Source organism: Chenopodium album, chromosome 8, assembly GCF_948465745.1.
Source record: "Chenopodium album chromosome 8, dcCheAlbu1.1, whole genome shotgun sequence".
NCBI lineage: Eukaryota > Viridiplantae > Streptophyta > Magnoliopsida > Caryophyllales > Amaranthaceae > Chenopodium > Chenopodium album.
The window spans coordinates 64585514-64607458 of record NC_137841.1 but is presented as its reverse complement, the minus strand read 5'-3'; the positions used below and the strand labels follow the sequence as shown (position 1 = coordinate 64607458).

Here is a 21945-nt window from a genome sequence, read left to right as displayed (position 1 = left end):
ATCATCGTCCCTATAAATTCTTAACAAAACCAAATAACAATGTAGTAGGGTAAGTAGGGTTGAATCCACAAGGAGATGATATTCAATCTAACCTCTAAGAAATTGGAGAAACTAAACTATGTCACGAAATTGGAATTGGGATAAAAAAAATTTATCTAAATTGAAATAAGAATAAAAATCAATAAAAAAAAGGGTTATGGTTTTTTTTTTTTGACTCATCAATGGTACATCCAAGGGTATATGTTTTTTTTTTTTTTTTAACGAAAGGGTATATGTATATGTTTGTTCATTTGATGATAAAATGAGTAATAATCATCGAAATGAGCAAAAAAACTATTAAAATAAATGTTTTAGGAAATTTTAAATTTTATTAAAGAAAAGTTTAACATAAATGTTTGGGAATCTCTATTTTTAACTTTTATCTTTGGTGAATTGAAAAACTTATTATAATCATGAATTTTTAATTACCAAATATAATAGTTATTTTAATAAAAGTATTTAAGTGGAGAGCTAAACGTCGCCCTCGATTTTTCAACTAATGCCCGTAAAATAACATAAACGCATAGAGTGTACCTCTTAGCTTGTATCCGTTAAATATAATTTATTTCCTAATTTATGTTAAAAGAATTAATTTCCTAACTTCCTTTTTTAAAAAAATAAAAAATCCTAACTTCTGTAAAATATATATATATATATATATATTCCTAATTTACAATCAAAATTATACAATTTTGCAATAAAATGCGTATTTTTTAATAGGCTTGATCGCTTGAAGGGGAAAACGTGTAAAGTGTGAAAATTTGGGGGTAAAAGGGGGAATTAAGTAATTAAAGGGTCACATGACCCTCACATGATATGGCCAACGTCGGGAAATAAAAGCCTAACTAGTGAGTTGCCCGGACGTTGCTCCAGGTTGCTATTGTTGTAGACTTACAATCGATAAATTTTAATATAGGCTTTTCAAAACTGAAATCATCATTATTGAGTTTTTTTTTTTTTTTCTTCTGAACGTTGTGGGTTGTATTTATATAAAAGTTTTTATACATTAATAACATAGTGTATTTAGCTTAGATAGTTAAATGGTCATCCTTAATATATAAGGTTGAGGGATCGAATCTTCTTAACCTTATATTTTTATGCGAAATATTATTGTTGGTTTCTTGGTGACATGGCGTTGTTTTAGTGATGATATGGCACTATATGTTTCTTGGTGACGTGGTGTTGTTTAAGTGATGATGTGGCATCATAAGATGTTGGAAAGGTGATGTGGCGCACTTAAAAATAGACTACGTGGCACATCAACGTGTTTAGAAATGATGCATTTAAAAAAGTACCCATAAAAAAAAGTGATGTAAATAAAAAAAATGAAGGGAGTATCATATTACATCACAAATATAAAGGCGGGCCTCTTCTTTGTAGAATGAGAAAGTGAACGTTCAAATCCAACCAACCAAACCCCAATTTAATTGATTACATTCACTTCTTCCCATACAACTTATTCATCAATCATGAATACTAGCATAAGGAATGCTCAAGGAGCATATGATTGTTTCGGTTAGTTCGATTGCAATAATGACAATTAGTTCGGAGAAATTGGGGTTAGGGTTTGTGTGACTCAAATTGAGGTGGTACAGTGTATTAACTAAGGGGAGGGTGGAAATTAGATACATATCATCTGGTAGTTGATCACCATAAGCTTAATTTGTTATCATCTCCCTGTTATAAACTTGTACAATTAATTAATCAGAGCTATTCCCCAGCAGGGCAAAAGAATATCAAATTAAATCCTTCTTACTTCTCTGCCTTATTTCAAGTTATGACCTAGTTTTAATACTTTAGATATTTGCACACATAATGATTCAAGTTAAAAATAGAATCAACGGACGAGATAAATAAGTTTAACTTTTTTTTTTTTTTTTTACTGAGATAAACTATTTTACTGATTAATAAAAAATATATATGACTAGAATCTTATGAAAAATTATCAAATCATCTGGACTAAAAACAATATTATCCATAGTCATAAATTGTACTTCGTATGTGTTTGTATGCTTATGCAACTAGTATCCAACATCTATAAATTAATTATTCTACCTCCAAAATTTCACATATTCTCTTTCTCAACAAAATTCACATATTCTCTTTCTCAAAAAAAATTCACCTATTCTTTTTCTTATAATAATTATACAGTAGCACCAAAATTTTACGCATTCAATCGTTGTTTGTTACATAATAAAAATTATGAAGATCATAATTGTAACATTGTCAATAATTTTAGTGATTCTCAACCTAAAGTTTGTTACCGCAGCTTACAATTATTATGATGTGGTAACCCTTGGGGCAAAACCCAATTCGAATTCGGACTCTACTAAGGCGTTAGAGGCGGCTTGGAATATAGCTTGTGATTCAACGGGCGAGTCGACAATTCATATTCCTGAAGGAGAATACTTTGTTCCAAAATCCCTTAAGTTTTCTGGAAAGGGATGTCAAAGTAGTAAGATTAATTTTGTTATTAACGGAACCCTTAAAGCCCCTAGTGATTTTCGAGTGCTTCAAAACTCAAAAACATGGGTGTTATTTGAGCATGTCAATGGCCTTACACTTTCTGGTGGAGTGTTTGACGCAGCAGGAGCTAAGTTATGGAATTGTAAGAGATCTGGAAAAGAAGCATGTCCTCGTGGTGTGGAAGTAAGTTATTTATTTTCTACATAAAGTAATGCTCTAATTTAACTAGTACGTACCTATTATATATTATTTTTACATTAAAGATCTTTATATGTTATTTGATCTCAGCCCTAAAATTATTATGTCACTCGACATAGTACTCAAAATGTACTTAAATTAAAAAGACATTAGGGCCACACAAATTAATATTTAATTTTAAAAGAATTATATTAAAAAAATTTAATTAGTTTTATTTAATCTTTTACCTTCTAGCATTATTAGTTGTGATTATGAATTTATTTTTTTCCGCAAATTAATATTTAATCTGTTTAACATAACCCTATCTATTTTAATGAAAAATAACCTTTTTTATCTTTCATTTTATTATCACATGCTTTAAAATAATAAACTGATTTATTTATTTTATTAATCTATAGAATATATTAATCTGTATTATATTAATACAACGATTTTTTTTTTTTTGAATTGCAGAGTTTAGGTTTTGTAAATTCCCAAAATATTGAAATAAATGGTATAACATCATTAGACAGTCAGTTGTACCATATTGTTTTTGATGATTGTCAAAACGTGAATGTGCAAGGGGTTACGATTTCTGCCTCGGGCCATAGTCCTAACACCGATGGTATTCATGTACAATCATCAATTGATGTTACAATATCGAGTTCGAACATTGCTACAGGAGATGATTGTATCTCAATTGGACCGGGAACTAAAAATTTGTGGATTCAAGATATCACATGTGGTCCCGGTCATGGTATAAGTATTGGGAGTTTAGGAAAAACGTTATATGAGGCAAAAGTTCACAATGTCACGGTACAAACGTCAACTTTTATTAATACGGAGAATGGGGTGAGAATTAAGTCTTGGGGAAGACCAAGTGATGGATTTGTTAGCGATGTTGTGTTTCAGCATCTCACAATGGAGAATGCTCGAAATCCAATTATCATCGACCAAAACTATTGCCCCAATCATAAGGATTGTCCTGGAGAGGTATATTAGACTATATTTTTATGTTCAATATCTTATTTAAATTTTTTTATTTTAAATCTTATAAAATGATTTTTCTTATTTTTTGTAAATAGGTTTCTGGAGTAAGAATAACTGACATAACATATGACGATATCCATGGATCATCATCAACACCGATTGCTGTGAAATTTGATTGTAGCCCAAAACATCGTTGTTTGGGCATAAAATTGAAGAATATAAAGTTGACTCATGAGAACAAGCAAGCTTCTTCTTTTTGTAACAATTGCGAGGGATCAACTTTTGGAAATGTTCAACCTAAAAGTTGTTTCAATTGATTTTTATATACATTTTATAATACAAAAAAAAAATATGTAGTTTGTTTATACCTTTAATGACCCTCAAAGTTGAATACATACCCCTCTAGTTTTTATGAACTCTTACCTCACCCAAAGAATACTTTTTCATATTACATAATTTGTAAGAGCTCCATCATAACTTATTCTATTTTGATCTATCTATAAGGTTTAGAGTAATTATTTATTAGTGTGACTCTATATAATATAGCTAGTCTCAAAAAACAAAACGTTGTACTCTTTCCTTTTCAATTTTATGAAAGGGCCTGTTCAAATTAAATTTTATGAAAATTTGGAGTATATTGGCCAGTTGATATGAGAGGTCTATCATCAGGAAGAGAACTCAATTTGTCCTCCTTGCTCTCCATTCTATATATAAGCAGGGGTTAGGTAATTGTGTCCTTTAAACTACGCCTTATGACCTAGTGTTAATACTTAAGAAAAATTAAGAATTATTCAAAAAATACCCATTACCAAATTAAGAATTATGATCTAGTTTAAAAGGTAGTTTTTCACAAAAAAATCCATTACCAAATATAGAAATGATCCATTTAAAAAAATACCCATAAAAAAAAGTGATGTAAATAAAAAAAACATCACTTTTTTTTTTTTTTAATGTCACTAATCTATTTATATACAATTTAAGTAAATCATCATGTCAAATTAGAAAACCTAGAGATGAGAATAAAGGTTGAAAACTAGAAAAGCAAGCAAGTTGAAGATGAGAATTGAGGTGGTACAGTGTTTTTGGCCTTCCTGCGCCATCGTTGTCTCCTCCTAAGTGCCGGAGAAAGGTTCAAATTCTTGACGAATAAAATAATTGAAGAAGAAGATGTAGCAGAAAGTAGCAGTAATAAAAACTAGAGAAGCAAGCAAGTTGAGATAAGAATAAAGGTTGAAGAAGAAGATGTAGCAGAAGCAAGGTTGAAAACTAGAGAAATTAGAAGGTTATAGTTCTATAGTTATATCAATACAAGTATAATACTTATTTAATTACAATGTCTAGATAGTCTACAATTTCAACTAACAACCATAAGCAGAAGATATATATAGTGAGTTTAAGAGTCAACAGATCAGACCCAAAACCATCAAGCTAAGTAATTTCTCAAGAAGATTTTAATTTGCACTTGACATATTACTTTTTCTAGCTTTCTTACCAAATTTTATCAAGAACCGACCTCTGACTTCACTACTTCAGACAAACCAAATAACAAACAACAATGTTGAGATTGAACGTATACACAAACTTTGAGTTGTTATTTTATAATGAATTTCATAACCAAAAGACAGCTTACAAACTGCTTGGCTTATTTATAATAATAACCTCGTCGTTGATGAAATGAGCTTTGTTCGTAATCTGCCAGCTTATTACGAGTTAGCTTTTGGATTATCTGATCTTCTGATTTTAAGAAATCATTCAGACTAAGGCATTTGTAAATGAAGATTAACATACCCATATAGAGAAGTAAAAGGACTTTAATAGATAACACTTAATAGAAAAGAGCTAAAGACCATTACATTAATATTGCAAGGCTACATTACGGCATACCCTGATACATATTCAGCATTTCTAGAAACATTGTTAAAGCCTAAACCAAACTATATATATATTCGCCCAAATACATTTGACATGTAACGTAATTGTCTTGTATGTCATTACTTGCTGCTTCGACATGCCTAACAGAAACCACAACCTCACATGTTGAGGAGCTCCGTGGAAGCTTCAACAATGACTTACTGAACTTGCATACTTTCCCCACCGCATATGCTTCATGACTTCATCATCATGTTCATTTCCGAAATATTTCCTATCCACCCTGCCAAAACGTATGAGAAGTTTTTCCAAAGCAATTGCATTACTCAGAATGTATGTCAGAGGCCCGAGTAGTTCATCACCAATGATCTCTAGTCCCGTTATTTGTATAGTCTTGAGCGTACTTGCAAAACAATCAGGAATAGAATCTGGTGCACACCAACTTCTTTGCTCTGTTTTATCATCATTGTCTAAGCACACCTCAAGATGCTCTAAGTTGGGAAAACAGTGTAAAGAAAATATCAAATCCTTTAAGCAATTTGTATTAAGATAGGTGAGATTTGGAAAGATTGGCAGATTCACATGATTAATATATCTCAAAATATTGGTCCAACTCTCTAGCTTCAGCTCAAGGTAGGTAACACTAGACATTCCTCTAACAAACTTGGCCATTTGGCGAAGATATTCTTCTTGTTGTACATGTAACAAGTCATTATCCTCCTCTTCATCATCTAAATACAGCCAATAACTATCATCATTTATCAATCTAATATGTGCGTCGACTAATGTAGTTGGATTCCGGAGAAAGGTATAAATTGAATTGCCATCTTCAATGTAAAGGTAAGACAATTTGGGTGCATCAATTGATACTCTAAGGTGCCACTTCTTACTCGAGGATTCAGCTAGCAGACGTATAGTTAGTGACTCCAAATTAGAACCAACTATAATCACAGCATAACTAGACAAATGTGAGTCTAAATCTAGATTAAAGCCTAAATCCAAATCTTCCAAAAGTGGGCAAGAAGTAATTAGGGTTTCCAACCAAAGAGGGACATCTTTAAGCTTGTTTAGGTTAAGTATCTTCAAATTAGGGAGATTAAAACACAAATCCTCAAATTTAGGAAATTCAAACAAACCCCATAATGTCAAAGTTACTAAAGATTGAGTATTAAACAAAAAAAGCGGGTAAGAAAAAGTAACCATAATACTCTGCTTCAACTTTGATATTCTCCACATTTCGGCTGCAAACTTCTCGAAACCATGATGTTGTCGCAGTGGGTGTCGGATAATCAGATAACTTATTAGTGACATCGAGAACAAACTCGTGGAGTTTCCGACAAGTAAGTTGTCGCAGGATGTGGTTGATTATGGCGGGGTGAATTTTGTATCATCAACAACAGTGGCGGATCAGGATTTCCAAGTAGGGGTAGCGAGCACGCAGTTGTTTAAGAAAATTTTAAAATAAAATTAAAACCGGACTTTATTTTAGCTATTCATATTGAAAAATTCCCACAAAAACAATTAGCAAAATAATAAACTGAGTGGTTTTATTGATGCAATGCAATATGTTAGTATATTGTTATGCTACTTATTAATTGACAATGTGATTTTGGACATGCATACATTTGGCCGAGAACTTAAAACAATTACTAATATATATTATACTTATAAAAAATAATTACGATAAAAATAATAATAAAAAAAAAAACCTACATAATGGTATGAGGTATCAAATTAACTATTTTTAGAAATTAATACTAGGTGATAAACTTACCGCAAAACATCAATCTTGGTAAATTCTCTCTTACCACTGCAGCATTGATAAGCATCTAGTATAAATGTCCAGTATTAATAAATTTATACCGAAATTCTGGGGGTAGCATGTGCTACCCCTTGTTACTACATGGATCCGCCATTGATCAACAAAGAGTTCGACACATGTGATGCCGGTCCAGAGGCGGCGCCATCGGTGTGATAAGACGGAGGTGGCAGCAGCAGATTTGATTGGAAGGTGAGAAAGAATGTCAGTGAAAATGACGTCTTGAAGTGAACTCAACCTATCTTCTTCTTCCCTAGACTTTCTCACTTGTTTTCTAAGATTGTATTCCATAATTTTGCTCATACTCAATCTCAAATTTTCCATCACTATGAGGTCTTGTTAGGTTGAACCAAAAATTTTTATAGGCATTCAAAATTCCTAGAAAATCAGTTGTTTGGTTAATAAAAAAAGTGCAATTCAAAACGAAGGAATTAGCAATTCCAAGGAAATTTCAACTTCCCACATCATAAAACTAATAGCCAGACGTCTTGTTAGGTTGAACCAAAATTTTTTATAGGCATTCAAAATTCCTAGAAAATTAGTTGTTTGGTTAATAAAAAAAGTGCAATTCAAAACGAAGGAATTAGCAATTCCAAGGATATTTCAACTTCCCACATCATAAAACTAATAGCCAGACATTCACAGGATTTTTTTTTTTTTTTTTTTTTTTTTGAGGGAGCTGTTAGTTTAACATGTAGGATTTATTTGAATATATTTGTTGTAGAATAGGATAAAAAAGTTCAATAGATTTATATAGATTTTGTAGGATAAAAAAAAAAATAATTTTAAGTTTTATTTTCAATAAAATTTGGTCTGAGGATCAAACTTTTGGTTTAGAAACTATATTATCATATCATCATATCACTAATATATAAAGCTAAACTTTTAGCCCGGCGACGAGGCAGCGACACTTGGCGTTCGAACTTTTCGACAAGTGTCGTGCCACGTAGAATAGAGTTATATAGAATATTCAATTTGTAGGATAATTGAGTTAGTTTAGAATTTTATTTTCAATCAAACTTGATGAAGCCCGTGCGATGCACGGTTTGTTTGATTTTTTTTAAATAATGTTTTTTTTTTGTATTTATGAGCCTACAATTTGTTATATATTTAGATAAAATTCCTAATATTAAAAGATAATATATAATATTTAATTAATTTAAACTTAAAAATCACATTCGCCAATTTTTCTTACATGACATTTAAATTATTAAATTCTAAAAGAAATTAATAATCTCTTATTTATTTGGCTACTACTAAGATTTATAATCCTACATGGCACGCTGAGAAAATTAGATCCTACGTGGCTCTCTAAAAACTCGGAAAAAAAACTCCCCTTTATATATATATATATATATATATATATATATATATATTAGATTTGGATAGAATTTTAGGATAAAATTGTTAATTTAGAATTTTATTTTTTATAAAGTACCAATATTTCATATGTACAAATTGAATTATAATTTTATATTAAAAAATAATTAGATTATAACTTTCATAAATTATCATATAAATTTATTTTTTGTATCATAATATTTTTTTTTGGAGCGAAGGAATTAGTTCAAAATGTACCACATCCATTGTTTATAATATATTCTAATCAATTAAAATAATATACTTCACAATCTAATATAATTTTATTACTGTGTGTAGACTTGTCAATCAGTCGGGTCACAAGTCATTCAAACAGGGTCATTATTTCAAGTTACGGGTCAAGAAATGTTTTTCACCAATATTATTATTATTAGTCATTACACGTCTACAAGTTTAAATCGTCACAAAAACATATCAATTCCTAACTCATTTTGTATCAATGATATGTTTTAAAATAACACAGGCATCGCACGGGGCACAAAACTAGTATATACTAAAATTGATGTCATCATTGCCTACCTGTCACTTTTTTATTTAATTTTTTCCCTCTAAAATTCAATGATGATGTCATTTTTTTCCTTTATTTTTAAGCTACCCTATTTAACATAACTTTGAAAATATAATCCATTTGAATTTTTAAATTTTAAATTTTGGGTTTTCTACACATAATATGCTATTTAGTTATTTATGAGTTGTTAACAATAGTTAATAATATAATTTAATTGAAATATGAAAATTTTGCACTTTCGGGAATTGTATATTCATATTTAATAACAAATTAGTTAGGAAAAATGAGGAAGTTATTTTCTTTCAGTTGACATTAAAAGTTTATAATTCAATTCTTATTCTAAAACCGTACATCGCACGGGGTTAATCTAGTTTTATTTTCAATAAATGCCTATATTTTATATGTAGTATGTACAAGTGAGTAGTGACCAATTCATAACAATTTCCCAGTTAGCTACCATATGAAAATAGGTTTAACTCCAAATTCATTTTATGGGACATTTAATTTTTCATTTAAAATTTAAATATGTTTACTGGAAATTTCACATTTAAGTTTCAATTGTATTTTAATTCTCCAACCATCTAATTAATGACTATGTAATTCCCAAAACAAAGGAGAGAGATTAGGGTTTTTTTGGCATCGTTGTGGGTTTTTTTTTTTTTTTTTTTTTTTTTTTTTTTGCCTTTTAAAAGTATATTATATATGTCACATAATCAATCAAAAATTATTTTAACTTATTAAAATAATGATAATTTTGAAATTTGACAACGAAAAAGTGGAAATACTTTTTTCTTTTCCTGTTTTTGGTTTTTAGTTTTAAAAAAAAAAACAGAAAAATGAAAACCAAAAATGATGCCAAACAAACTCCTAGTTTATGTTTCTAAACAATGGCTTTATTTTTATCTTCTATTTTTCATATTCAACACACCTCAACTCTCCTCTCTTCTTCAACTCATAAACACTAATTCAACCCAAAATTCATCTCCTCTCATTTTTTGTTTGCCATTTTTTTCCCTTCACGTTACTCCTCTATTATTATGACCAAAAAAATTTTTAAAAACAAAATCAAACTCCCCTAGTATTTTTTAGTGAAAGGATAACTACTGAATGCGAGTTGAGCACAAAGAACAATTAGTTGGGACTTGGGATACTAATTGTAGCAATAAGAAATAGACCGGGAATTATTTACACTTCAATCTATTGCATCATCAATTGGATATGCTTCTGCATAGTCATCAGAATTTACACACCCTACTTTGATTATTTTTTGTTATAGGGGACACAAGAAATCTAAACATACAAATTTTATGAATTATGCCATACAAATTTTATAATTTACTTTGATTTATCTTCAGTCAACTCACTCTTTCCCTGCTCCCCTTTTCTCCTTCTTCATTCCCCTTAAGTCTCTCATACCAAGTCTATGAATTCGACAAATAGCCCAAACCAGAACACTAAGACAGGAGGCAAAACTTGAATTATAGAATTATAGATGTCCTTCAGAGTTCAAACTAAAGGCATTATCAAACAAAAGATATACTTGTATAAACTTAATTAATAGAAAAGAGTAAAAGACCAGTACATTGTAAGGCTACCTTTTGTCAATATCCTGATACATATCCAGCATATAGTATCTCCAATTTACAAGCTTGAATGTTGCATTTGGTAAACCATCAAGGCAATGTGTCAGGTTTGTATGCCCACAGCTACTTGAACACGTACGGTATCGAAAACTACCTGATTCTCTGGTATACCAACCAGAAACCACTTCACACGTCGAGGAGCTCCTTGGAAGATTCAACAATAACCTGCAGAACTGACATTCCTTCTGATCTTCCCCGTTTTCTTTTGCAACTTTGACATGTGCCGCCCCAGAACTTACAACAAGCTTTTTCAAAACAACTGCATTACTCAGAAAGTATCCTAGAAGCCAGAGGTCATCCTCAACTCCCTTGAGTCCGCTTATTTGTATAGTCTCGAGCTTACTTACTAAACAAACTGGAACAGAATCCGGTGCACACCAACTCCTTTGCTCCGTAACACGAGTGTGTGAGGGTAGTAAGCATAGACTCGCCTCAAGATGTACTATATTGGGAAAATAATGCAATGAAAACAGCAAATCTTTAAAGCAATTTGTTTCAAGAAGAAGACGGGTTAAATTAGAAAAGATTGGCAGATTTACAGAATTACGGTTTGCCAAAATGTTGGTGGCACTACCTAGCTTCAATTCAAGGTCGCAAACACTAGACATTCCTCCAACAAACTAGTTCATCCGATAAAGATAATCTTCTGATAACTCAGGGTCACTTTCTTCATAACTCAAGTCAATATGCGCTTTGACTAATGTAGTTGGACTCTTGACAAAGTAATAAACTGAAAAGAAATCAGTTATGCTAATGTCTGCCAATTTGGGTGCATCGATAGATACTTTAATTTGCCGGTAGAGCAATGGAATATATATAGATAATTTCTTCAAATTGGGAGCAATGATATTAAGAACAGAACTAGACAAATCTACTGGATCATCAGATTCATAATCAGAATCAGAACCAAAATCTGATTCGAGGGTGACGAAAACTTTCAAATATTCTAACAACGGGGAAGGCCTTATTAGAGTATCCAACCAGACAGGGACATCATTAACACAAAGATCAATCGTAAGTTTCTTCAAATTAGGGAGATGAATTTTCAAATCCTCAATTTTCGGCCATACAAACCTACCAATTAATTCCAAAGTAACCAAATGTTCAGAATTGAATAGATAAGCGGGTAACCAAAATAAAAAGTAATACTGTGTAAAGATTTTAATAGTCTCCACGTTTCGGCTGCAAATTACTCGAAACCATGATTCTGTCCTGGATTCCAAATAATTTGACAGATCACCAACAAAAGCATAGAGAACAAACTTGTGGAGTTTCTGAGATGTAAGCTTTTGTAGGACGGTGTCGATTAAGGCGGTGGATTTAAGTTCACGGAGTTTAATGCGGGTAATGCCGGTCCAGAGGTGGCGCCAACGGTGGGATAAGACGGAGGTAGCAGCAGCCGAATTGGTAGGGAGGCGAGATAGAATGTCAGTGATAATTGCGTCTGGAAGTGAACTCAATCTGTCTTCCTCACTTCTTGTCCTACTGCTTTGCTTTACATGGTATTTCATGATTTTGCTGTTATCCATTTTTTTTATGAGAATTTGGAGAGTAGTAGCTTTAAAAGAGAGACAAGTTTATTTATTGATATAATGCAAGTGCATATATACAACAGAACGAATATGTAAAGAAACTTCTCCTAATTTGCGCAAAATATTGAGTATATCAGTATCTCCTAATATGGTTAAGTATATCTTCTAATTTTGGGAGATACATCTTCTAGGAAAAATATATCTTCTAATTACGCAAAACACAAGTACTAAATGCAGTACAAAATAACCTAAATGCAGGAATTATTTATTTATATGAAAATAATAAAAGACTAAAATACCCTTATTCATTTTTTAGAACTCAATATATAATTTTAACTTGAACGTAAAATTCAACTTAAAAAATTCTCCATTTCTACGATCTACCTCTGCTAATCCCACGACATTTTGCTAATTCCGAAATTTTTTGCTAATCCCACAAATTTCACATTCATTTTTCCTCCCATCTAAGGTAATTTATATGTGTAATTTTGTTCTTATTGTATAATATTTCGTTCTTTTTTTTTTCGGGATTAATATTGACCCCCAGAAATCTTATCGGGGGGTATTGTTGACCCCTGGAAATCTGATCCAGGGGGTATTGTTGACCCCCGGAAATTTTATCCGGGGGGTACTGTTGACCCCCGAAAATCTTATCCGGGGGGTACCATTGACCCCCGGAATTCTGATCCGGGGGTATCGTTGATCCCCGAAAACACATCCCGACACCCTGACATGTCCTAGAATAGAATTGTATAATATGAAAATTTTATTTTGTTTGATTGTTCATCTATAAATTAGATTTTACGGAAAAAAAAAAAAATTAAAACCTCAAACAAATCGTCATAGTGCACTTCATTATTGTCCATCAATTTGTATAGTATTGAATATTACATAGGATAAAAGGTAAAATAACGGTAGGGATGATTATATTGTTAAGAGTGTAAAGAATTAAATAAAAACAAGGGCAAAATTGGAATATAATCATTTTTTAAAAATTAACTTATTCTGCATTTAGGTAAATTGTTCCTGAATTTAGTACTCCCCATGCAAAATACAGAATAATTATGGTTATCAGTCTTATCCCTGTTAACAACATTTTTGGAAAAAAAAAAAAAAAAAAAAAAAAAACTATGAAATAAAAATACCCATAATAACCTACGTTAATTTTAAAATGAAAAATAAACTTTTTACATAATGAAAAAAGAAATAAAAATGGAATATTAAAGGATACGAGTACTAATAAATTGAAAAATATAAATGGAAACTTCATTTAAAAATACGAGTACTAATAAATTGAAAAATATAAATGGAAACTTGCATCTAAAAAGTATACTTAGGCCCTGTTCTCTCCACCTTAATTTTGCTGAACTGAAATTATTTTTATTGAACTGAAATTATTTTTGCTGAACTTAAATTATTTTTACTGGACTTAAATTAATTTTACTGAATTGAAATTATTTTTGCTGAACTAAAATTACTTTTACTGGTTTTCAATTATAATTGTTCTTTAAGAAAACTGAATTTTACTAAACAGAACTTATTTTTACTGAACTGGAATTAATTTTACTGAACTGAAATTATTTTTACTTAATATTATTTTTTTAAGGTGAAGAGAACAGGGCCAAGGGCCTTAATTATTTAAAATGTACTTAAGTTTCCAAAATTTTCTCCATAAAAAATAAAAAAAAAGTTCCAAAATTGTCAAGTTTAAAAGAAAACACCTTAATTCACGTGTAACATATGAAGTAGAATAATATTATACGGTATTGTAATTATTAAGCCAAATTGACAAAACTATTGTTGACTTAATTACAATATCAAAAAAAAAAAAAAAATCCTCAATGTAGATTTGACATGAAAAAAAAAAAAAAAAAATCACATTCATTTAACAAAGGAAAGTTATTTCAAAAAAACAAACATTGGAAGTCTTCCAAAAAAAAAAGGAAAATATAAACTTTTTAATAATTTTTTAAGAATAATTTAATCAATATATAAGGTCAAGATAGTGTAATGTCATATATAAGGTAAATTATTTAGTAATGGTCGAATGGAGGGTATATTTATGGAATTTGATAGAGTATAAAAACATATTCCTGGGCCTCAACCATCAGCTTAAGCTTTTGGTTGAGATGGTCCTTTAACATAGTATCGGAGTCAGCGTTTATAAATTCAGTTTAGTTCATTTCAGCTCTAATAAGTTCATCAGTTCAGCCAATCTGATCAGACCCTAAGTTTAAAACTATAAGTCAACATCTATAAGGGTTTCAACTTACAAGTACTACAATACAGTTAATACATTTTATTATACTATTTAAGTGCTTAACATACTACAAAAGTTCAGCAAAAAAAAAACCTCGAGTTTTAAGTCCAAACCAGATCATTCCAGTTTAGACTGGGTCAAAATACCCAAAATCTTCATTTTCTTATACATAGGACCAGACTGAAATCAATTGATCTAATCCGATCCATTCCAAGTCTAAATACGGTTGGACCGATTTATGCACACCCCTAGACCCAAGTCCCAGCAGTTAGAGATCATACATTCATACTCACTTGATTTTGACTATTTGTTGGTCAAAGTAAATTGACTAGATAGTGGATACCCTCTTTTCTCTTGACTTCTTTTTTTTACGAAACGAGAAGATAAAAAAAAAATAGAGAGAGTAGTGATACAAAAATTGAGAATGGGTGATAGCAAAATCCTGAAACACTACATCAGAAAACGAACCAGAAGATCAATCGAAGAAGAAGAAACTAAAGACAGATTGAGTTCACTTCCAGACGACATTCTCACCGACATTCTCTCTCTCCTCCCAACCAATTCCGCCGCCACCACTTCCGTCTTATCCCGCCGATGGCGCCACCTCTGGACCACCGTCACCCGCCTCCAATTCACCGCTCTTAAAGCTTCCGATTCCACCGCCATCACCACCGTCGCCCACATATTCCGGCAATTAACTCATCGGAATCATCTCCGCATCATTAATCTCGACTTTTCAAAGTTATCCTACTACCTTAACTTTGATTTATTGAATTCGTACTTTCGTCAATTATCCCGCCAAAATGTGGAGGAAATCAGTATCGAGTATACAATTTCAGAAGGGTATTATCGTGTACCTTCTTGTTTGTTCAATTCCCAATTTCTGGTAGTTTTGAGATTAGAGGGTATGTTTAAGCTGGAAAAACCCCCTAATAATCTAGGGTTTCAACTTCCTAATTTGAAGAAGCTTGTATTGTGTTACATTGTTCATATTCCTTCTTGGTTTGAAACTCTATTTACGTCTTGTCCATTGTTAGAATATTTATGTTTGCATGTCGAATTATTGGAACCCAAGAATGCGCCTTCTCTGAAAATATCTGCTCCCAATTTGAAGTCATTCTATATACATATATTGGGGTTTTCGAGTATGATGAAACGTGCCAAAATATATTTTGATGCACCCAAATTGTAAAATCTTAGTATAATTGATTGCACTTCATTTTACTACTTTATCCGATATCCAACTACATTAGTCAATGCAGAGATTGACTTGAGTAAATGGATAGATGATGATGAAGTTGATGAGGTTGACGATGAAGATTTATCTTCAGCATATGTGCAAATTTGTTGGCAAAATGTTTAGTGTTAGCCATCTTAAGCTAATGGCAGACAGGGATACTAATATCTTGCCTTACCTTGATTATGGGGGTGATGCGTATCTACCAATCTTTCGTAATCTAATTCATCTTGAAACAGGCTTTACTGATGTTGGAATGAGTGGTTGGAGTGATTTGCTATATTACTTGCAATGCTTTCCCAACTTAGAGCATCTTAAGGTGGATATGACCGGTGATCCCCCCTATGCACAGAGTATATGGTGTGATGTACATTCTATTCCAAATTGTTTGGTGAGTAAGCTCAAGACTATAGAAATAGGGAGACTTAAGGGGACTAGCAATGAACTCGAATTATTGGCATACATTTTGAATAATGCAAATGTTTTGGAAAAGCTTCGGTTACATGTTCATATCGAGGAAAAATTTGATCTCAAGGATGCACTGCAAAAGGCATATGAAGTGTGGAAAGAATGTCAGTTTTATAAGGCAGTGTTTGAGCTTCCAAGGAGCTCTTCAACTTGCGAAGTTGTGGTGTCAGGTAGATCTGTATCAGCATCAGGTAATGCCTTACAAAATGGATACCTAACCTGTCAAATGTACATGGGTCCATCAACTTGATATATGCAACTCAGTGTTTTCCAGAATGACAACATATAAGCATATGGGATAACTGCTAAAGGTATTGACTACTCAGTTTGTCTTAATTTTGTAGTTTGGTAACTGTTTTTTTGAGAACTTGTAGTTTGGTAACTTTGATTCACCTAAAAGATGCCTCTTTAAATGCTAGGTTTTGGTTGCAAAGGTATTTTGTGCTGCAATGTATTTGTTTTCTAGTTTATTCTAAATGTTAACTTCTACTATTACTCTGTATAATGGTGATTACAAAATCCTAGTCCTATCACTTCTCTATATGAATATTATGAATCCCTCGGCATATTATTTGGAATTAGTTTAGCTATATATATGGAAAGATAAAAGAGTAGTGAGAATGCAAATGCACTATAGCAATTAATTATTGGATGCAGATGCTTGAATTCTCATGAAAGATCTATAGTCATGTAAGTAATTAAAGGGGGAAAAAAATCAATAAAGCTAACTGAGCTTGTGTTCACATTCAATTATGACTTTGTTTGTCGTTTTATTTTGATGTGAAGTTTGAAGGACTTTTATAAAGGCGAGGAAAGAAAAAGAGCAAGTTGAGTGCAAAGCTTCCTCTTATAATAGTTTGGTGGTTTAGAACCTTTAGATCCTTGAATTTTCTTCATATCTTATACTTTAGTTGTTTGATAAAATTGTAGACTAGCTTAGAACATCCCCTCTTTTCTTGCAATTCTGACTCTTTCCATCAGTAAAAATCACTCTTCTAAGTCTCTCTCTTTCTTTTCTCTTCTCTGTTTTGTTATGGTTGACCTTGATAATGGGTTTACCAATGACAAGCAAGTTCAGTACCATATAGCCACAGCTGAAATTTGCTATTCATGAATTGTATTATAGAGTCAAAGATGAAAGCAGTAGCAGTCATCTGATTTCAGAGGATTTTGTCGTTTAGTCTACTCTTACAACTAATCCGGAATAGAAGTTACAATTGATTGGTGAGAGTGACTTGTAGAAACAAAAAATAAGCCTATTTTACGCCATAGATTGTCTTTTAACACTGAAGTGTAACTTATGTCTTATTGATAAGGTCAGAAATCATTTTGCAGAAAATGGAATGAAACTAACTCAACCTGTTTTTACATGAACCTCTTGGTGTTAAAATGATGCATAAGAAAAGAAGTTTATTGTGTAGTTTAAACTCACCCGGTAATATACTTTGTAACACAACACAGCCTTTTTTTGCACTTTCTAAACCCCTCATAAGCAGGTTGCTATTCCTGTTATGTATTTTAAAGCCAATCCAGCACAAGGTTTTCTCTTAAACAAAAGTAGTACTTATTAATTAGCTGAGGCTTTGCCAAAATTACAGTTGGGAAATCGATTGATGAGAATATGAGATGGTGACAATGGAGCTTTTGCATGGCTTTCCAGGTTGTAGGGTGAATTGACAGTGCCTAAAATTAATCCAATTCATTCAATTGTGATACTTAAGCTGCCTTTTACATTGCTAAAAGTCCAGTTTTCCTTTGCATGTATCTTGCTAATGAGGCTAGAATGCGATATAATTGCACATTTAAAATCTTGTAAATTAAATATCCTGATTAAGCTGATTTTGCCTGTTTATATGTTTGATTGAATTTAATTTTTCTCCTAGTTAATTATATTGGCATAGAGATCAAGGATTTAGCTCAAACCGCTGACAGGGTTAGGGGAGCGAGGGGTGATGCAGAAGAAAGATTATCTTCTGAGGAAAGGGGCGGGTATCAGGGTATGAACTAAGGGGAGGGTGGAAATTAGATACATATCATCTGGTAGTTGATCATCATAAGCTTAATTTGTTATCATCTCCCTGTTATAAACTTGTACAACTAATTAATCAGAGCTATTCCCCGGCCAGCAGGGCAAAAGAATATCAAATTAAATCCTTCTTACTTCTCTGCCTTGTTTCTTGTCAATTCTTTTAAATCTCTATTTGAGTTATGACCTAATTTTAATACTTTAGACAACGGGCGAGATAAATAATATATATATATATATATATATATATATATATATATATATATATATATATATATATATATATATATATATTACTTATCATTTTATAGGAAAACTATTTTACTGATTAAAAAAAAAATATGATTAGAATCTTATGAAAAATTATCAAATCATCTAGACTAAAAACAATATTATCCATAATCATAAATTGTACTTCGTATGTGTTTGTATGCTTATGGAACTAGTATCCAACATTTATAAATTAATTATTCTACCTCCAAAATTTCACATATTCTCTTTCTCAAAAAAATTTCACATATTCTCTTTCTCAAAAAAAATTTCACCTATTCTTTCTCTTATAATAATTATACAGTAGCACCAAAATTTTACGCATTCAATCGCTGTTTGTTACATAATAAAAATTATGAAGATCATAATTCTAACATTGTCAATAATTTTGGTGATCCTCAACCTAAAGTCTGTTACCGCGGCTTACAATTATTATGATGTGGTAACCCTTGGGGCAAAACCCAATTCGAATTCGGACTCTTCTAAGGCGTTAGAGGCAGCTTGGAATATAGCTTGTGATTCAACGGGCGAGTCGACAATTCATATTCCTGAAGGAGAATACTTTGTTTCAAAATCCCTTAAGTTTTCTGGAAAGGGATGTCAAAGTAGTAAGATTAATTTTGTTATTAACGGAACCCTTAAAGCCCCTAGTGATTTTCAAGTGCTTCAAAACTCAAAAACATGGGTGTTATTTGAGCATGTCAATGGCCTTACATTTTCTGGTGGAGTGTTTGACGCAGCAGGAGCTAAGTTATGGAATTGTAAGAGATCTGGAAAAGAAGCATGTCCTCGTGGTGTGGAAGTAAGTTATTTATTTTCTACATAAAGTAATGCTCTAATTTAACTAGTACGTACCTATTATATATTATTTTTACATTAAAGATCTTTATATGTTATTTGATCTCAGTCCTAAAATTATTATGTGACTCGACATAGTACTCAAAACGTACTTAAATTAAAAAGACGTTAGGGCCACACAAATTAATATTCTAGCATTATTAGTCGTGATTATGAATTTATTTTTTTCCGCAAATTAATATTTAATCTGTTTAACATAACCCTATTTTAATGAAAAATAACTTTTTTATCTTTCATTTTATTATCACATGCTTTAAAATAATAAACTGATTTATTTATTTTTATTAATCTATAGAATATATTGATCTGTATTTTTATATTAATACAACAATTTTTTTTTTTGAATTGCAGAGTTTAGGTTTTGTAAATTCCCAAAATATTGAAATAAATGGTATAACCTGATTAGATAGTCAGTTGTACCATATTGTTATTGATGATTGTCAAAACGTGAAAGTACAAGGTGTTACGATTTCTGCCTCGGGCCATAGTCTACAATCATCGGAACTAAAAATTTGTGGATTCAAGATATCACATGTGGTCCCGGTCATGGTATAAGTATTGGGAGTTTAGGAAAAACGTTACATGAGACAAAAGTTCTATTAATACGGAGAATGGGGTGAGAATTAAGTATTGGGGAAGACCAAGTGATGGATTTGTTAGCGATGTTGTGTTTCAGCATCTCACAATGGAGAATGCTCGAAATCCAATTATCATCGACCAAAATTATTGCCCCAATCATAAGGATTGTCCTGGAGAGGTATATTAGACTATATTTTTATATGTTCAAGATCTTATTTAAATTTTTTATTTTAAATCTTATAAAATGATTTTTCTTATTTTTTTTGAATAGGTTTCTATTGCTGTGAAATTTGATTGTAGCTCAAAACATCGTTGTTTGGGCATAAAATTGAAGAATATAAAGTTGACTCACGAGAACAAGCAAGCTTCTTTTTTTGTAACAATTGTGAGGGATCAACTTTTGGAAATGTTCAACCTAAAAGTTGTTTCAATTGATTTTTATATACACTTTATAATACAAAAAAAAATATGTAGTTTGTTTATACCTTTAATGAATATTGTTAAAAACACGTTTGGATTATAAAGTTTAAACCCTCAAAGTTGAATACATACCCCTCTTGTTTTTATGAACTCTTACCTTACCCAAAGAATACTTTTTCATATTACATAATTTGTAAGAGCTCCATCATAACTTATTCTATTTTGATCTATCTATAAGGTTTAGAGTAATTATTTATTAGTGTTTTTTTTAAATCAAATTATTTATTAGTGTGACTCTATATAATATAGCTAGTCTAAAAAACAAAACGTTGTACTCTATCCTTTTCAATTTTATGAAAGGCATGTTCAAATTAAATTTTATGAAAATTTGGAGTATATTGGCCAGTTGATATGAGAGGTCTATCATCAGGAAGAGAACTCAATTTGTCCTCATTGCTCTCCATTCTGTTTATAAGCAGGGGTTAGGTAATTGTGTCCTTTAAACTGCGCCTTATGACCTAGTGTTAATACTTAAGAAAAATTAAAAATTATTCAAAAAATACCCATTACCAAATTAAGAATTATGACCTAGTTTAAAAGGTAGTTTTTCAAAAAAAAATCCATTACCAAATATAGAAATGATGCATTTAAAAAAATACCCATAAAAAAAAGTGATGTAAATAAAAAAAAAAACGAAGGGAGTATCATATTACATCACCAATATAAAGGCGGGCCTCTTCTTTGTAGAATGAGAAAGTGAACTTTCAAATCCAACCAACCAAACCCCAATTTAATTGATTACATTCACTTCTTCCCATACAACTTATTCATCAATCATGAATACTAGCATAAGGAATGCTCAGGGAGCATATGATTGTTTCGGTTAGTTCGATTGCAATAATGACAATTAGTTCGGAGAAATTGGGGTTAGGGTTTGTGTGACTCAAATCGAGGTGGTACAGTGTATGAACTAAGGGGAGGGTGGAAATTAAATACATATCATCTGGTAGTTGATCATCATAAGCTTAATTTGTTATCATCTCCCTGTTATAAACTTGTACAACTAATTAATCAGAGCTATTATTGGGAGCATGATTCTCAGATAGTGGCTCGTTTGAAAAATGATGTATAAGATAATAGGAAAACAAAGGTAAAGGATCAAATTAAACATCAAACTGTGAAAACTTGCTGCTTTTCTTGTCTGTATAGTGTTTGGATTTTATATTTAGATTTCTGAGAATAGGTAGTGATGGGGGTTTTCATCTAACATTAAGAACTCCGAAGACGGTGCAGAAGCTATACTTGCTGATGATGGAGGTTAGGGAAACCTCTGATTCCCTTTTTGTTCAGACTGCTAGGGCAAGTGAAAGCTGCTTTTGTTTAGTGCACGAACTTGCAAACTAG

At 31.4% G+C, this 21945-nt stretch overlaps 5 protein-coding genes across 5 annotated transcripts; 3 read left to right on the top strand and 2 right to left on the bottom strand.

The window, feature by feature from the left end:
- Positions 1 to 2202: 2202 nt before the first annotated feature.
- Positions 2203 to 3989, top strand: LOC145643189 (polygalacturonase-like). The gene is made up of 3 exons (XM_081694342.1): positions 2203 to 2688; positions 3157 to 3675; positions 3768 to 3989. Exons 1-3 carry the CDS (start codon positions 2242 to 2244, stop codon positions 3987 to 3989), a joined length of 1188 nt encoding a protein of 395 aa, XP_081550468.1. The 5' UTR covers positions 2203 to 2241.
- A 1741-nt stretch (positions 3990 to 5730) lies between these two features.
- On the bottom strand, positions 5731 to 6777 carry LOC145643188 (F-box/FBD/LRR-repeat protein At5g22660-like). The gene has a single exon (XM_081694341.1). It carries the CDS (start codon positions 6775 to 6777, stop codon positions 5731 to 5733), a length of 1047 nt encoding a protein of 348 aa, XP_081550467.1.
- Positions 6778 to 11511: 4734 nt separating this feature from the next.
- Positions 11512 to 12420, bottom strand: LOC145643186 (F-box/LRR-repeat protein At4g14096-like). The gene has a single exon (XM_081694340.1). The coding sequence runs from the start codon at positions 12418 to 12420 to the stop codon at positions 11512 to 11514; it is 909 nt and encodes a 302-aa protein (XP_081550466.1).
- Positions 12421 to 15107: 2687 nt separating this feature from the next.
- Positions 15108 to 16046, top strand: LOC145643185 (F-box/FBD/LRR-repeat protein At5g56420-like). Its single transcript, XM_081694339.1, has 2 exons — positions 15108 to 15828; positions 15937 to 16046. Exons 1-2 carry the CDS (start codon positions 15108 to 15110, stop codon positions 16044 to 16046), a joined length of 831 nt encoding a protein of 276 aa, XP_081550465.1.
- A 2993-nt stretch (positions 16047 to 19039) lies between these two features.
- On the top strand, positions 19040 to 21945 carry LOC145643184 (polygalacturonase-like). Its single transcript, XM_081694338.1, has 4 exons — positions 19040 to 19486; positions 20219 to 20299; positions 20393 to 20497; positions 21751 to 21945. The coding sequence occupies exons 1-4, from the start codon at positions 19040 to 19042 to the stop codon at positions 21943 to 21945; spliced, it is 828 nt and encodes a 275-aa protein (XP_081550464.1).

Coding starts and splice junctions, on each gene's coding strand:
- LOC145643188 (XM_081694341.1), bottom strand. CDS start 6,777: ATGTGGAGAATATCAAAGTTGAAGCAGAGTATTATGGTTACTTTTTCT.
- LOC145643186 (XM_081694340.1), bottom strand. CDS start 12,420: ATGGATAACAGCAAAATCATGAAATACCATGTAAAGCAAAGCAGTAGG.
- LOC145643185 (XM_081694339.1), top strand. CDS start 15,108: ATGGGTGATAGCAAAATCCTGAAACACTACATCAGAAAACGAACCAGA. Junction 15,829..15,936: donor ACATATATTGGGGTTTTCGA/GTATGATGAAAC, acceptor CAACTACATTAG/TCAATGCAGAGATTGACTTG.
- LOC145643184 (XM_081694338.1), top strand. CDS start 19,040: ATGAAGATCATAATTCTAACATTGTCAATAATTTTGGTGATCCTCAAC. Junction 20,300..20,392: donor ATAAGGATTGTCCTGGAGAG/GTATATTAGACT, acceptor TTTTTTGAATAG/GTTTCTATTGCTGTGAAATT. Junction 20,498..21,750: donor ACAAGCAAGCTTCTTTTTTT/GTAACAATTGTG, acceptor TTGTCTGTATAG/TGTTTGGATTTTATATTTAG.
- LOC145643189 (XM_081694342.1), top strand. CDS start 2,242: ATGAAGATCATAATTGTAACATTGTCAATAATTTTAGTGATTCTCAAC. Junction 2,689..3,156: donor CATGTCCTCGTGGTGTGGAA/GTAAGTTATTTA, acceptor TTTGAATTGCAG/AGTTTAGGTTTTGTAAATTC. Junction 3,676..3,767: donor ATAAGGATTGTCCTGGAGAG/GTATATTAGACT, acceptor TTTTGTAAATAG/GTTTCTGGAGTAAGAATAAC.